The 14,552-nt window shown below is 45.6% G+C and overlaps 1 protein-coding gene across 5 annotated transcripts in view; it reads left to right on the plus strand.

The window, feature by feature from the left end:
* Window positions 1-246: 246 nt before the first annotated feature.
* The window catches only part of MROH7 (maestro heat like repeat family member 7), a 50,858-nt gene continuing 36,552 nt past the window's right edge, over window positions 247-14,552 (plus strand). For 3 of the 5 annotated variants that reach the window (XM_082688069.1, XM_082688073.1, XM_082688072.1), the window contains exons 1-3: window positions 289-469; window positions 8,381-8,415; window positions 9,186-10,491. In XM_082688069.1, the coding sequence (XP_082544195.1) occupies window positions 9,261-10,491 (1,231 nt within the window). In that variant the 5' untranslated portion in view covers window positions 289-469; window positions 8,381-8,415; window positions 9,186-9,260. The other 2 variants (XM_082688071.1, XM_082688070.1) reach the window with 2 other exon arrangements.

The following is a 14,552-nucleotide window of genomic DNA, read 5'->3' on the forward strand; positions in this document are numbered from 1 at the left end:
CCTGCAATGTTTCTCAGAATCAGTCACCCCAAGATAAACAAATATGTAAGGTCATATGGTGAGGGGCTTTGATGGGGGCACTTGAATGCTGGGCACGGAACCTGGTCTTTGTTTGAGTAAGGTCATTTCTCAGTAGTGGTAAAGGGTTCTTTGAAAGGATACCTCCCAGCTTCTAGCTACGGTATAGGCAAAAGGAGGAACCTCATTGGCTGGGAACTCCTGAGCTATGGTGACCTCACAAAGACCATAACACCAGCCTGGGCTAGGGGGAGACTAGGTAAGCTGAGGGGTGGCTCTGGGAAAGTCCCAGGGGTGGAGGCAGCCTCAACAGCCTCCACAAGGCATTTACCACCTTGACCCCACCCCTCCTGGGTAAAAGTCTCCCCCTGGCTGTAACTCCACAGTTAGAACTTCATACCTTTGGCTTAAAGCTGAATTTTTTGTAACCATGTGGATGCCCCAGGTGGAGGTAACACATTGAACTTTATAGCAGCAGCTCAAGGCCCGTGGAGAAAATTTAGGCTTGTTTTGAGAGTACAGTGGGTGGGAGTTGGGGGAGGTGAGAAGACCCCGGAAGGAATGCTGTAGACTGGACTTGGTGGGGGAGGAGGGCAAGAAGGCAGAGACCCTGGAAGCCAGACTTGGTCTTTATCTCAAGTTCCTCCACCCTATCCTTACTGGTGGGGGGTGGGAGGGATGATGGGGAGGAGCATTTACTGGGGAACTACTGGGGGTCAGTTGTTGTGATCCTCACTATGTACATTACCCATTTTATTCCCTATGCTAATCTTACGGATTGAGTATTAAGACTGATGCTCAGCATGGTGAGGCCACCTGCCCACACTAACACCACTGGTGAGAGACTGAGTAGGTTTCAAATTCCAGTCCAGCTGACCCCAAAGCCCTGGACTGGTGCATTTTAACTGGGCATCAGGAGAGTTGTGTTGTTTTCGTTGGACTTTTCTGCTAGGGTAGGGCCTAAGTGGCAATGGGAATGGGGAGTGAGAAACAGGGAGATGTGGCTTTACTGAGTGATTCATGGCTCAGAAATCTCTGGGATGTTGTAGGAAAAGCTGTCAGTTGAGAGGGCCTGGATTTGAATTCTGACTGCCATTTTCTGGGGCTTTGCAAACATTACTTTAGATTCCTGAATAGTCTGAATTAACATGCCAGTAAGTGAGGATAATGATACCTATCTTAAAGAGTTGTCAGATAGCCACCCCCTACCCATCCCTCCCCCATCCATCCCCCACCAACCCATCCCTCCCCCATCCACCTATCAACCCATCCACCCACCCATCCATCCACCCATCCAACCACCCATCTACCTATCTACCCATCCATCCACCCACCCATCCATCCACCCACCCATCCACCCACCCACCCATCCATCCAACCATCCATCCAACCATCAAACCACCCATCTACCTATCTACCCATCCATCCACCTATCTATCCATCCATCCATCCATCCATCCATCCATCCATCCATTCCCTTGCTCCATGTATGTTTCTGAACCTCCCCTGTGTGTTAGGCACTGTGCCATGTGCTGGGAAAACAGGGTAAAAAGATGGCCAGACATAGACAAGTTCATTTTTTTTTAGAGTGGAGACATACAAATAAACAGAGTGATCCTCCAGAATAGAGTGATCCCACCTACATTTGAGGGTCTCAGGAAGACTTCCTGGAGGGACTCCTAAACTGGCATTTGAAGTGTTAGATTTTAGCCAAAGGATGTGATGGAGGTTTAGATGGCTAATCTTGGGGAATTTTACAGGAAGAAAAAAGCATTTTACAAAGGCCCCAAGTCAAGAAGGAGGCCAGCACATTTGAGGCACTGGGAGAAGTTGAGAGGGATTCAAATATGGGGTTGGCGAAGGGAATGGAGGGAGCAGGAGGGGAGGGCAGGCCTGTGGGCTGAGGATCCTGGCAAAAGAAACACAGTAATCACACTGTAGACAGGGATATCTCCACCAGCAGCCTACCCACCAGCAATGTACCAGTCACTTCGGGGAAGGGTGGAAGTGGGGAGAGCTTGATAAAAGTCGGATTCCTCAGCCCCTTCCGAGGTGCCAAGTGGAGGCCCAGAAATCTGTCTTATAAAAAATATGAGGTTTACCTACACCCCATCATCTAAAAACCCATGAGGAGTCACAGACGGGTTCTACAGGGGAATGGCATGGTTGGGTTGGCATGCATTTTTCTTTTGTCCTAGAATATCTTTATTTCCCCTTCATTCCTGAGGGAGTTTTGCCTGATCGAGAATTCATGGTTGACAGCTTTTTTTTGTTTCAGCACTGGAAGCATGTGTGCAACCTCTCTCTGGCCTCCCTGGTTTCAGATGAGAAATCCTCTCATTTCAATTGGTGTTCTCTGATATGTAATACTCTCTGGTTGCTTTGAAGATTTTTTTCATCGTTTTTAGTTTTGGGGAGTTTAATCCTGATGCATTTGGCATGGACTTCTTTGGGTTTAACCTGTTTGTGGTTTTCTCAGCTCCCTAGATCTGTATGTTTATGTCTTTCACTAAATTTGGGACATTTTCAGCTATTACTTTTTTTAAAAAAGATTTTATTTATTTGAGAGAGAGAGCATAAGCAGAGGGAGAGAAAGGCAGAGAATTAGAGAAGCAGACTCCCTACTGACCAGGGATCCCAATGGGGGCTTGATCCTGGGACCCTAGGATCATGGCCTGAGCCAAAGGCAGGTGCTTAACTGACTGAGCCATCCAGGTGCCCCTCTGTTATGACTTCTTTGAATGTTTTCAGTACTCTCTCTTCCTCTGGAACCCTAAGAGTGTTAGATATTTTGTTTTGCACCACAGGTCCCTGAGGCTCTTTTCCTATTTTTTAGTCCATTCTCTCTCTTGCTCAGATTAAGTAAATTTCATTGCTGTCTTCAATTTCACTTATTCTGTCCTCTGCCCCCTCTACCCTATTATTGAGCTCGCCTAGTAATTTAAAATTTTTTCAGTTGTGTCCTTAAAATAACTTCTATTTTAATTTCAGTTATTGTATTTTTCATAACTTCTATTTCTTTGCTAAAATTTTCTAGTCTTTCATTTGTTTCAGGAGGATTGGTAGTTGCCTGGTGAAGCATTTTTATAATGACAGTTTTTAAATCGTTCTTGCAGACTCCAGCATCTGATTCATCTCAGTGTTGGCATTAGGTATTTTTTCTCGAGATGAGATTTTTTCCTGGTTTTTTGTATGGTGGGTAATTTTTGATTATGTCCTTGATATCTTGGACATTATGTTAAGAGACTTTTGATCTTACTTAAATCTATTTTAGCTGGCAATCAACCTGTTAAGGTTTAGAATGTAGGTCCTGGCCTGCCTTTATGGACTATTGTTCCAATGGTTGTTTTAAGAGGCTTAGTATGCCTTGTTCTTCTGGTCCTGATGGGGTTCTTGTTCATTCCCAGTGGTACCACCTGCAGGGGTAAGACGGTGCTTCCCTTGGCCACCTGTTGTCACTGGGAGGCCAGGAGCTGTGGGACCTGGTAAATTCTTTGCCATTGGGTGGAGAGCCCCAAGAGGCAGGACTCTGCTGACACTGCTCCTGCAGGTAGATTGGTCTGCTGCTGCCCCAGATATAGACTGGGGATTAGAGCTCCCCACTGGGGGCCTGTCTCTTGTTCGGCTTCCCCTACCCTGGTCCTTTGGCCAGGGAACAGGCTTTTTTTCCCCTTTGTATGTGTGTATGCACACACATACTCTTGGCAGATCTGTGTCTGTGGGCCTCTCTGGTGCCCAGTCTGGGATATATAGGAGATGAAAAGAAAACCCCAAGGAATGCACCCAGTGTCATCTGTCCAGTCCTGAGATTCCTAGCTAGTCCACTGCCTTCTTCCTAGCTTTCAGAGTCCTTTTATGGTTGTCGGTTGAATCATTTCCAGGATATTTAGTTGTATTTGGAAAGGAGGAGCAGGGAAAAGTGAGTCTATACCCTGTTACTTGGTACATGCATTAAAAAAATTGTGGCATAATGTACGTAACATAAAATTCACCATTAGTGACATTTAGTACCTTCATAGTGTGTGCAACCACCGTCACTATCTAGTTCCCAAACATTTTTGTCACTCCAAAAAGTAAGCCTGTACCCAGCAAACAGTCATTTCCCATTCTCTTTCCTTGGTCCCTGGCAACCTCTTTCTGTCTGCCTGAATCTGCTTTTAGTCTCTCTAGATTTGATTATTCTAGATATTTCACACAAATGGAATCATACAGTATGTGGCCTTTGTGTCTGACTTCTTTCACTTCACATGGTATTTTCAGTTTGTCCTTAGCGAGTATATTCTTTTTTTACGGCTGAATAATATTCCATTGCATGGATAAGCATTTTGTTTATCCATTTGCCAGCTCATGGACGTGTGGGTTGTTTCCCCACTTTGGCTCTTGGGAATGTGCTACTGTGGACATTTTGGTACAAGTTTTTGTTGGAGCATCCATTTCTAATTCTTTTGAGTGCATAGCTAGTGGTGGAATTGCTGGATCCTAACTTCTTGAGGTAGCACCAGTCTGGTTTTTACAGAGGCTATACTATTTTACCTTCCTATCAGCACTATTTGAGGCTGTCAATTTTCTGTATCCTTGTCAACACTTGTTATTTTCTTTTTTAAAATTTTAAACTTAATTTTTAATTTTTAAAAATTAAATTTTAAATTAAAAATTTTTAACTTTTAAGCTTTTTAAAACTTTTAAACTTTTTAAAAACTTTTTATTTTAAAAGTAATCTCCATGCCCAATGTGGGGCTCAAACTCATGACCCTGAGATCAAGAGCCATATGCTCTGCTGACTGAGCTAGCAGGTGCCCCTTGTTATTTTCCACTTTAAAAATTATAGTGGGGGGCGCCTGGGTGGCTCAGTGGGTTGGGGCCTCTGCCTTCAGCTCGGGTCATGATCCCGGGGTCCTTGGATCAAGTCCCACATCGGGCTCTCAGCTCAGCGGGGAGCCTGCTTCCTCCTCTCTCTCTCTGCCTGACTCTGCCTACTTGTGATCTCTGTCAAATAAATAAATAAAATCTTTAAAAAAAATTATAGTGGGTATAAAGTAATATCCCATCATGGATTTGATTTGCATCTTCCGAAGGACTAATGATGTTGAGCATATTTTTGTGTGCTTGTTAAATATTTGTATATCTTCTTTGGAAAAGTGTTGAATTCAAGTCTCATTTACCTATTTTTAAAAATGGATTGCTTGCCTTTTGGATGTTGAGTTTTAAGAGTTCTTTATATATTCTGGGGGTGTCTGGGTGGCTCAGTTGGTTAAGTGGCCGACTCTTGATCTCAGCTCAGATCTTGATCTCAGGGTTGTGATTTCAAGACCCATGCTGGGCTCCATCCTGGGCATGGAGCCTCTTTAAAAAAAAAAAAAAAAGTTCTTTTTATATTCTGGATACTGGGCTCATCAAATATATGACTTATAAATATTTTCTCTCATTCTGCAGGCTGTCTTTTCACCTCTTGATGGTGTCTTTTGATGCACAAGTGTTTTAATTTTGATGATGCCTAATTTACTTTTTTTCTTTTGTTGCTTGTGCTTTTGGTGTCACATCCAAGAAACCAGATGTAAGGTTGTGAAGATTTACTCACATGTTTTCTTCTAAGAGTTTTATAATTTTAGCTTTGACACTTACATCTTCATTCCTTTTCGAGTTAATTTTTATATATAGTGTGAGGTAGGGGTCTAATATCATTTTTCTGCCTATTGAAACATGGTAGTCCTACCACCGTTTGTTGAAGAGACTATTCTACCTCCAATGAATGGAATTGTCATCCTTGTCAAAAATTAATTGACCATGGATGCATACGTTTATTTCTGGACTCTCAGTTCTATTCCATTCATCTGTATGTCTAGCCTTATGTAAGCACCACATTGCTGAATGCAATTTTAAAGGAGGATATGTGCTGCTCAATTTGGAAAATGGTGTGTTGGGAGCAGTCCCTACATACAGGGGTCTTAGGCAATGGGATCTGCTCTAGGGTTTGGAAAGGGTGATAGAGACAGGGGGAGATATTTGGGAGCTTTTCTGGAACCAGAGTTGGCTGAACTTGGCCAAAATTGGATGCAGCTGGTGAGAAAGAGAGTAGACAAGGATGATATCATTGCCAGTTTCTAGAAATGGAAGAGAATAGGAAGGTCTGATATAGGGGAAAGATGGCAAGTTCTGTTTTGGATTCTCTAGGCATCAGGTGCCATGATGTCAGATGCGTGTGTGCACACACAGATGTGTGGGTGCATACTTACAAGTACTTAACACGTTCCAGGCCCATATAGCTGATAAGTGTGTTCTCCATGCGGAGCTAGTAGATCCACTGATAGTTACACCCCCGGAGAACTCCAGGAACCCTTTTTCAAGGCCTGGAAGAGTTCACGGAGGAGAGAGGATGGGAATCCATCAGTGATTCTCAGTCTTAGATAGGATCAGCTAGTTGCTTTATACCTTTCCTCTGCCCTCCCTGGGCTTGGGAAGCAAAGGCCCGTAGGTAGCTTGTGGCTGCCGAGTCAGTACCGAGCTCCTTTGGCTCTGCAGTGTCCCACCCAAGCCCGGCAACAACCACCACTCTTCCCGATGCACAATGTCCCTTTGGTGGAGGGTAAGACTTGGGCTGCCCCAGTCACTGGCAGGTGGCCCTGAAGCCTTGCCTGTCTGTTGCAAGATGAAAGAAGAGGATGAGGGAAAGAAGAGGGGAAAAGTGAGAAAGATCTGTTCATTTCTCACGCAAGAGGGAGGGTCAGCTAGGGTTGAGAGCTGTAGCTTTCTGCCCAGGAGCCTGTACTACACACCTGCTCTGGTAGAGGGATGGAGTGTTAAGAGGGATGGGGATTGTTCTCTTCCACAGCCCAAACCATGGAGGCCTTCGAAAATCCAACACATGGCCTCAGAGGCTGCACCTGGTGCATATTTTTCCAGGTTGAACGCCTCTCTTTGATAACTATGGTGTGTGCGTGTGTGTATGCACGTGCACGCACACACGCTTATCCACAGGTGGGAGGGGTGATGAAGGGAAGAGCCAGGGTTTTTTGGAAATGGAAGATTTTTTTTTTTAGCTCTTCTTTAAGTCAAAGAAGGCAAAACTGTGAACACAAATTAAGTATAGTGCTCTTGGAAAGGGGGTGTGTAGGCCAGGAGTCCTGAATTTTTTAATTCCATTAGCTTCAGGGTCCAATCAGCTCTGGGGCTGAGGCAGGATGTGAAACTATTCATGATCTGCTTGCTTGGAATGAAGGCAGCTCTCACTGGGCTCTGAGCACCTTACGCCTCTCTGCCCGCAGTGCCCGGCAAAGAATAACGGAAAGGTAGCTTTCATTTAGAGAGGACCTTCGGTAGCCCGTGTGTTTTGTGTTGGGCACTGAAACCTCCACCACCATGGGTGGCAGGCTTGATTCTTCCTGTGTTAGAGATGAGCAGGATGAGGGCCAGATGGGGAAAGTCTCCTGCCCAGGCTCACTCAGACTAGTAAGAAGTTGAACTGGGACGGAATCCAGAGCCATATGACTCCAAATCTATGGTCTTTCCAAAGCCAAGCTATAAAGACGCAGAGCAAAATTTACAGAATGAGTAAATGAGTTAGTGAATGAGTTAATGTGTGAATGAATAATAAATGAATGAGTGATGAAATGAGCTAGCGAATGAATAAATGAGTGAATGAAGAAGACATAAAAAGAGGAAGCAAGCAGCTTACCGAACAGTTCCTGTGTGCCAGGTGCTGTGCTAGACTCTTGGAGACCTTGTTACCTAGTGGAGAGACTAGATATTATTATGCGCCAACAAGGGAGAAGTGGACAAGATACCCTGGGAACTTACAGCGGACCTCACCTGGAAGGCTCTTAAGTCGAAATTTGAAGGGAGAAGCCATAGGTGCTAGCCAGGGAAGGGGTCTGGAGAAGGGTGTGCCCAAATCCTGGAAGACCCAGACCGAACCCGGAGCCTGGCTCTTTGGAGAAACACAAAAGCGTTGAGTGGTGGTGGCATGGAGTGGGGAAGGGAGTATGAAGGTGTAAGAGAAGTGAAAGGGGCAATAAGGCCAGACACAGAAGGCTGCTTTAGGTCCTGCTGAGAGTTAGGGACACCGTCCTGAAGACAGTGGGAAAAGCTGGGGAGGACTTAGGTGGGTATGAGGCATAAAGAGAGGGTCTTGGCTTCCCTGAGTGCTGGTAGGGTGGGTGACATTCCTTTCCTTGACCTCTACTTCCTTAAGTATATAATGGGACATTAATATCTAACTTGAGGACTCTGTGTGTGTGTGTGTGTGTGTGTGTGTGTGTAGGGCAGATTTGCTTAGCAGATGTGCATGCCTGGCCTGTAGACTTTGCTCAGCAATCACTGAGAAAACACACTTGAGCTGTCTCAGTCTTCTTCTGTCTCCTCCCAGGGGCCCAGTCCTGCTTAAGAACACCATGCATGCAGGTGAGCTGTCCCAATGGTTCCAACGGGGAGAGGAGCCCAAGTGCGGGAGTGGGGTAGGGTGCGGCGAGGGTTGGGGAGTTCACCCCGCAGCTGGATTGCTGGTGTGAGGCGGCTCTGGTCTTGTGGCCTGCCCCCCAGTTTTCCTCCAGGTAACCTGCCTCCCCCAGAATAAGCAAACTGTCAAGGCCAGTGGGTAGCTCTGCCAGGGGCTGCTTTGAAAATCTAGTGCCACAGCTGTCTGCAGAGTAATTCTAGAAATTTAGGCTGGAAGTTGGCTAACCCCTAAAGGGGCTCCTCCCTGCCCTTTTCTACCTTGGTCTAGTATTTATGGACTTCCCACTGGGTGCTAGAGGCTGGGGATGTCCCAGGGACCTAAGATGAGCATGGTTCTTGCTACCTCTGTCAGAGGCTAGATCATGAAATGGGGCACTGGAATAAAGTAGGATGAATATTTTGCTGGGAGGAGTGAGCTTGGCAAAGGACAGCACGAGGAGGTTTCAAGCCAAGAGAATTGCATGGTGGGCAGAATGCTGAGAGGAGGCAGGGTGTGGTCAGAGAAACAAGGTGGGGGGGATGAGGATCTGGCTGGGACCCAGAGCTCAAGGGGTGAGGCTGTGTAGATGGATCTGGAAAGGTGGGCTGGGTGTGGTCATGACAGACCTGGGAAGTCCTGCAAGGGCTTTCATCCTAAGGATAGTGGGGAGCCATGGAAAGGTTTTACGCATGACTTAGAATGTGAAGCACGCTGAATTTGCCTTTTTCCCTCCCAGGAGCATTGCAGGGGGCTCAACAGTTGGCTGTTGGAGAGAAGGGAGCAGCGGCATTGAAAGACTGCCAGACTGGGCATGGCCCTGAGCCCAGGGGCTAGTGCTGTCCTCCGTGAAAGCCCGGAGATGACACCTAGTCTCAGCATCACTGAGGTCACAGATGTAGGCTCTGGTACCATCTCTGGGTCTCACTCAGACATGGGCCTCGTTCCTGTTACGAGCCCACCTCCAAATCCTGGCTCAGCCCTTGTTCCAAAACTTAATCCAAGTCTGAGTCCTGTGTCAGAGGAGTCCCCTGGCTTGGTGACTGGTAACACCCCCAGGCCTGTTGACAGCTGGGCTGTGGGTCCCGCCTCCCTCCAGATCACCACTTCCTATTCGGGTGAAGTCCTGGGCCTGAGTTCAAAACATGTCTCCAGGCCTAACTCCCAGAAGGCCATAAGTCTAGCCTCAAACCTCGTTCTGAGCCCCAGCTCTACTGAGACCCAGGGTCTGAGCTCAGGGAGCCACACAGGGCCCAATTCTAAGGAGGCCTTTAACTCCCACTCAAGCCAGATTTTTGATTTGGGTCAGAGTAACTCCAACCCTTCCAGGCCTGAAGCAGACCCATTTATAAGGCCCTATTCAAGAGAAGCCCTGGTTGTGGGCCACTGTGTCTCCAGGCCAGGCTCGAAAGCACTCCTTATTCCAGCCTCAGACTCTCCTCTGGACCCAGACACCAAACAGATACTTGGTGCGGGCTCAAGAAACACCTCCAAGTCAGACCTGCATGCAGCTCGAGGTTCCAGTGGGACCCTGATCCCAGATGTCAACGAGACCATCACTGTGGTGTCACAGAAGATCTCCGGGTCTGTGGCAAAGGGAACCTTTGGAGCAGCCTGGAACACGAGCTCCAAGGGAACCATCAACGTGGCTTCCAAAGGCAATCCCAGGTCTGACTTGAACATGACCATCACTCAGGCCTCATGCTTGACCCTGATTCCTGGCCCCAATGACGGTATCAGCCTGCACTCCAGCATCCATGGACCCAACCCCACCCTTTCTCCACCCTCGTGCATGACCCTGCTCCTGGGCTCCAATGAGACTGTCAGCGTGGGCTCCAGCCTCATCTTCAGTGACACCTCCACCCTGACACTGAGCAGCCAGCAGGATTACTCTGAGGGCAACAGCATCCACACCATACCCTTGGATGAGAATCTGGGGAGCTGGGGCGAGATGGTCAGCACTGAGACAGGTCAGTTCCCACTGGGGTTCACCACCTGTACCAATACAGACGAAGACACCAAAGCCTTCCAAAGCATCCCAGAGGGTGAGTACAGCAGGGGTGACAGCCCCAGAGAGGGCACTACCTGGGAAGAATTTTGTATTCAGACTCATGGGGGCAAGGAGGCTAGAGAAGAGGAGTGGGAAGAGGAAGGAACAGCATATAGTGGGAAAGGAACAGCATACAGTGGGGGAAGGAACACCTGCAGTGGACAGCATGAAATGTATTAATTAAACACAAGAAATCCAGCGCTCAGCCTCTGCTTGCTGTGTGACTTGGGACAAGCTACTTAATCTCTCCGAGCTTCAATTTCCCTAACTGAAATATCTCCATATCATAATGCATTATTATGTCCAAAATATGAGGCACATAACTAACTACACATTTCTTTCAAAATGTATGCCTCTTTCTTTCCAGTTAAATTTCAGACCTGGCTTCTCAGGTTCAAGTTTGACCAACAGAGCAGGCAGGCTCTAGGCTCAGCTCACCTCTGTTGAGTGTCTGCTGTCCTCACTTAAGTGAAGCCTTAAGTCCTATCCGGAGCCTGCCCCTCACTCAGCTGGGATACACAGGAGTTCTGTAAATTAATCCCTTAATGACTTATGATGTTGTAAAGATCTTTTCCCAGTTATTTATATCTCCACATATTTTTGTTTGTTCATGCATCAATACCATATTGTGATTTTTAAAAATATACAGTGGCTTTGTAAATCTGTATTTACAAAGGTATAATAGGTATCTGGTAGGATGAGAATTCCTCTTTGAAGTTCTTTTCAGAATTCTTCTGAGGACAATAGCATCCGCACTTTGCCTTGGAGGCTATTAGTTGACCCTCATTTTTCCATAAACATTTTATTTAAAAACAAAAAAAAAATTTAGGGGCGCCTGGGTGGCTCAGTGGGTTAAGCCGCTGCCTTCGGCTCAGGTCATGATCTCAGGGTCCTGGGATCGAGTCCCGCATCGGGCTCTCTGCTCAGCAGGGGCCTGCTTCCTTCCCTTCCCCTCTCTCTGCCTGCCTCTCTGCCTGCTGTGATCTCTCTCTGTCAAATAAATAAATAAAATCTTTAAAAAAAAAATTTAAAGGTTTTATTTTTAAGCAATCTCTCCACCCCACATAGAGCTTGAACTTACAACCCCAGCATGGAAGCTCATATCATAAAGCAACAACCCCCAGCCCTCTCTCTCCAGGCTCTGCTAAACTCTAATATTCTTTCTTTCTCTGAATTTGCCTACTCTAGAGAGATCATGGAAGTGAAATCATATATTATTTGACCTTTTGTGTCTGGTTTATTTCACTTGCCCTACATTCATCTATGCTGTACCGTGTATACTACTTTCTTTTTACGGTTGAATAAAATTCCAAGATCTGTACCACATTTTATTTGTCCATTTCCCCTTAGATGGTCGCTTGGGTTCTTTCCACTTTTTGGCTATTGGGAATAATGCTGCAATTATAAACATCAGTGTGCAAGTACCTGTTTGAATCCTTCTTTTCAAGTCCTTTAGATATATACCAAATCCAGTGGATTTGCTGGATCATCTGGTCATTCTATCTTTAGCTTTTTGAGGAATTGCTAAGCCACTTCCCAGAGCAGCTGTACTATTTTGCATTTCCACTAGCAATGTTCAAGGGTTCCAGTTTCTACACTATTAATCTCTCCTTGTCAACACTTGTTATTTTCCTTTTTTTGAAAATACTTTTATAATAGACATTCTAAAGGTTGTAAAGTGGTATCAAATTGAGGCTTTGATTTGCATTTCCCTAATGATGACTGATGTTGAGTATCTTTTCCTATGCTTATTGACTGCTTGTATATCTTTGGAGAAATGGGTGTTTAAGTCTTTTGCCCCTTTTCAAATTTGGTTGGTTGTTTCTTGTTGAGTTTTAGAAGTTCTTTATATATTCTGGCTACTAGTTTTTTATCAGATATAGATTTGCAAATATTCTCTCCTCTTCTGTGAGTTGTCTTTTCCTTCTCTTGGATGGTGTTATTTTTTTTTAAAAAGATTTATTTATTATTTATTTGAGAGTGAGTGCATGCATGTGTCCATGAGCAGGATAGAGGGGGGCAGAAGAGGAGGGAGAGGGATAAGCAGACCCTGCCCTGTGTCTTGAGCCGCTCACAACCCTGTAATCATGACCCAAGCTGAAATCAAGAGTCTGATGCTTAACTGACTGAGCCACCCAGGTGCCCTGGTAGTGTTGTTTGATGCACACAAATGTGCAATTTTGATGAAGTCTGGTCTATTTTTTGCTTTATTGTCTGCCTTTTGGTGTTGTATTCATGAAATTATTGTCATATTCAGTGTCGTGAAGGTTTCCTCCTATGCTTGCTTTGAAAGGTTTTACAGTTTTAGCCTTTAATCTTTGTCTTTGAGGCAGTTTTCATATATAGTGTGAGGTGGGGATCCAACTTCATCCTTTTACATGTGGAAATCCAGTCTTCCCAGAACCATTTGTTGAAAAGGCCATCCTTTCCCCACTGAATGATCGTGGCACCCTTGTCAAAAATCAATTGACTACATTCATTTTTGGGCTTTCTATTTTATTCCATTGGTCTATATGTCTGCCCTTATGCCAAGACCACACTGTCTTGATTACTATAGCTTTGCAGTTAAGTTTTGAAATCAGAAAGTATGATGTGAGTCCCCTTTGTTTATTTGTTTTTTCAAGATTATTTTGGCTAGGAACGCCTGGGTGGCTCAGTGGGTTAAGCCTCTGCCTTTGGCTTAGGTCATGGTCTCAGGGTCCTGGCATTGAGCCCCACATAGGGCTCTCTGCCTACTGGTGATCTTTGACAAAGAAATAAAAGCCTTTAAAAAACATTATTTTGGCTATTTAGGGTCAATCTTTGCTTTTCTTTTTTTCTTCCTTTTTTAAATCTTTATTTACTGGGTGCCTGGGTGGCTCAGTCAGTTAAGCATCTGCCTCTCCCTCAGGCCATGATCTCAGAGTCCCAGGCTCGAGTCCCATGTCAGGATTCCTGCTCTGCAGGGAGTCTGTTTCTCTTTCTGACCCTCCCCCCACTCCTGCTTTCTCTCTCACTCTCTCTCTCTCTGTCAAATAAGTAAATAAAATCTCTTTAAAAAATAAGTTTTATGTAGTTAAGTAATCTCTACACTCCATGTGGGGCTTGATTTGACCCTGAGATCAAGAGTCACCTGCTCTTCTGATTGCAGCCAGGTGCCCCCAATCTTTGCTTTTTATTTTTATTTATTTATTTTTTTAAAGATTTATTTATTTATTTGACAGACAGAGATCACAAGTAGGCAGAGAGACCGACAGAGAGAGAGGAGGAAGCAGGCTCCCCGCTGAGCAGAGAGCCCGATGCAGGGCTCCATCCCAGGACCCTGAGACCATGACCTTAGCCGAAGGCAGAGGCTTAACCCACTGAGCCACTCAGGCGCCCCCAATCTTTGCTTTTTAATAGGAACATTCTGCCCATTTGAATTTTTTAAAGATTTTATTTATTTGAGAGAGAGAGTAAGCCCAGGAAGGAGCAGATCGAGAGGGACAAGCAGACTCCGCCCCTAAGCGTGGAGCCTGAGTGGGAGGTCATCCCACAACCCTGAGGTCATTATGGGAGGTGAAGAGAAAACAAGAGTCAACGCCAAACCAGCTGAGCCACCCAGGCAAGGCTTGTCCATTTGCATTTGTAAAGACAAAATGTTTTCAGGAAATAGACCCTGCCTGTATCAGTAGAATGTAAAGTGTACTAAGAATCTCAAATACAGCTCCATGAGTATTTACATATGTATGCAAGCTGGTAACCACTGCAGAGAACCAGACAGAGATCTTCCCCAGCAGCCCAGAAGCGTCCCCTGTGACCTTTCCCATTCAATACCCTATCTCCTGGGGCTAGGCTTTCTCAACGTTGGTGCTCCTGATGTTTTGTGTCAGATAATTCTTTGCGGCATGGATGTAGGTATGGAGCGGCTGGTCTGTGCTTTGTAAGATGGATACCCAGACTGTCCCCAGTAGATGCTAGTGGCACTACCCTCTGTTTGTAATAGATGTTGTGTGGAGAGGCACGTGGAGACTCTGTAAGCATCCCATTTCCCATCAAACTTTCAGCTATTTGTGTACTTGTTCTTATTAGTACAGA

Source organism: Mustela nivalis (genome assembly GCF_964662115.1).
Source record: "Mustela nivalis genome assembly, chromosome: 10".
Classification (NCBI taxonomy): Eukaryota; Metazoa; Chordata; class Mammalia; order Carnivora; family Mustelidae; genus Mustela; species Mustela nivalis.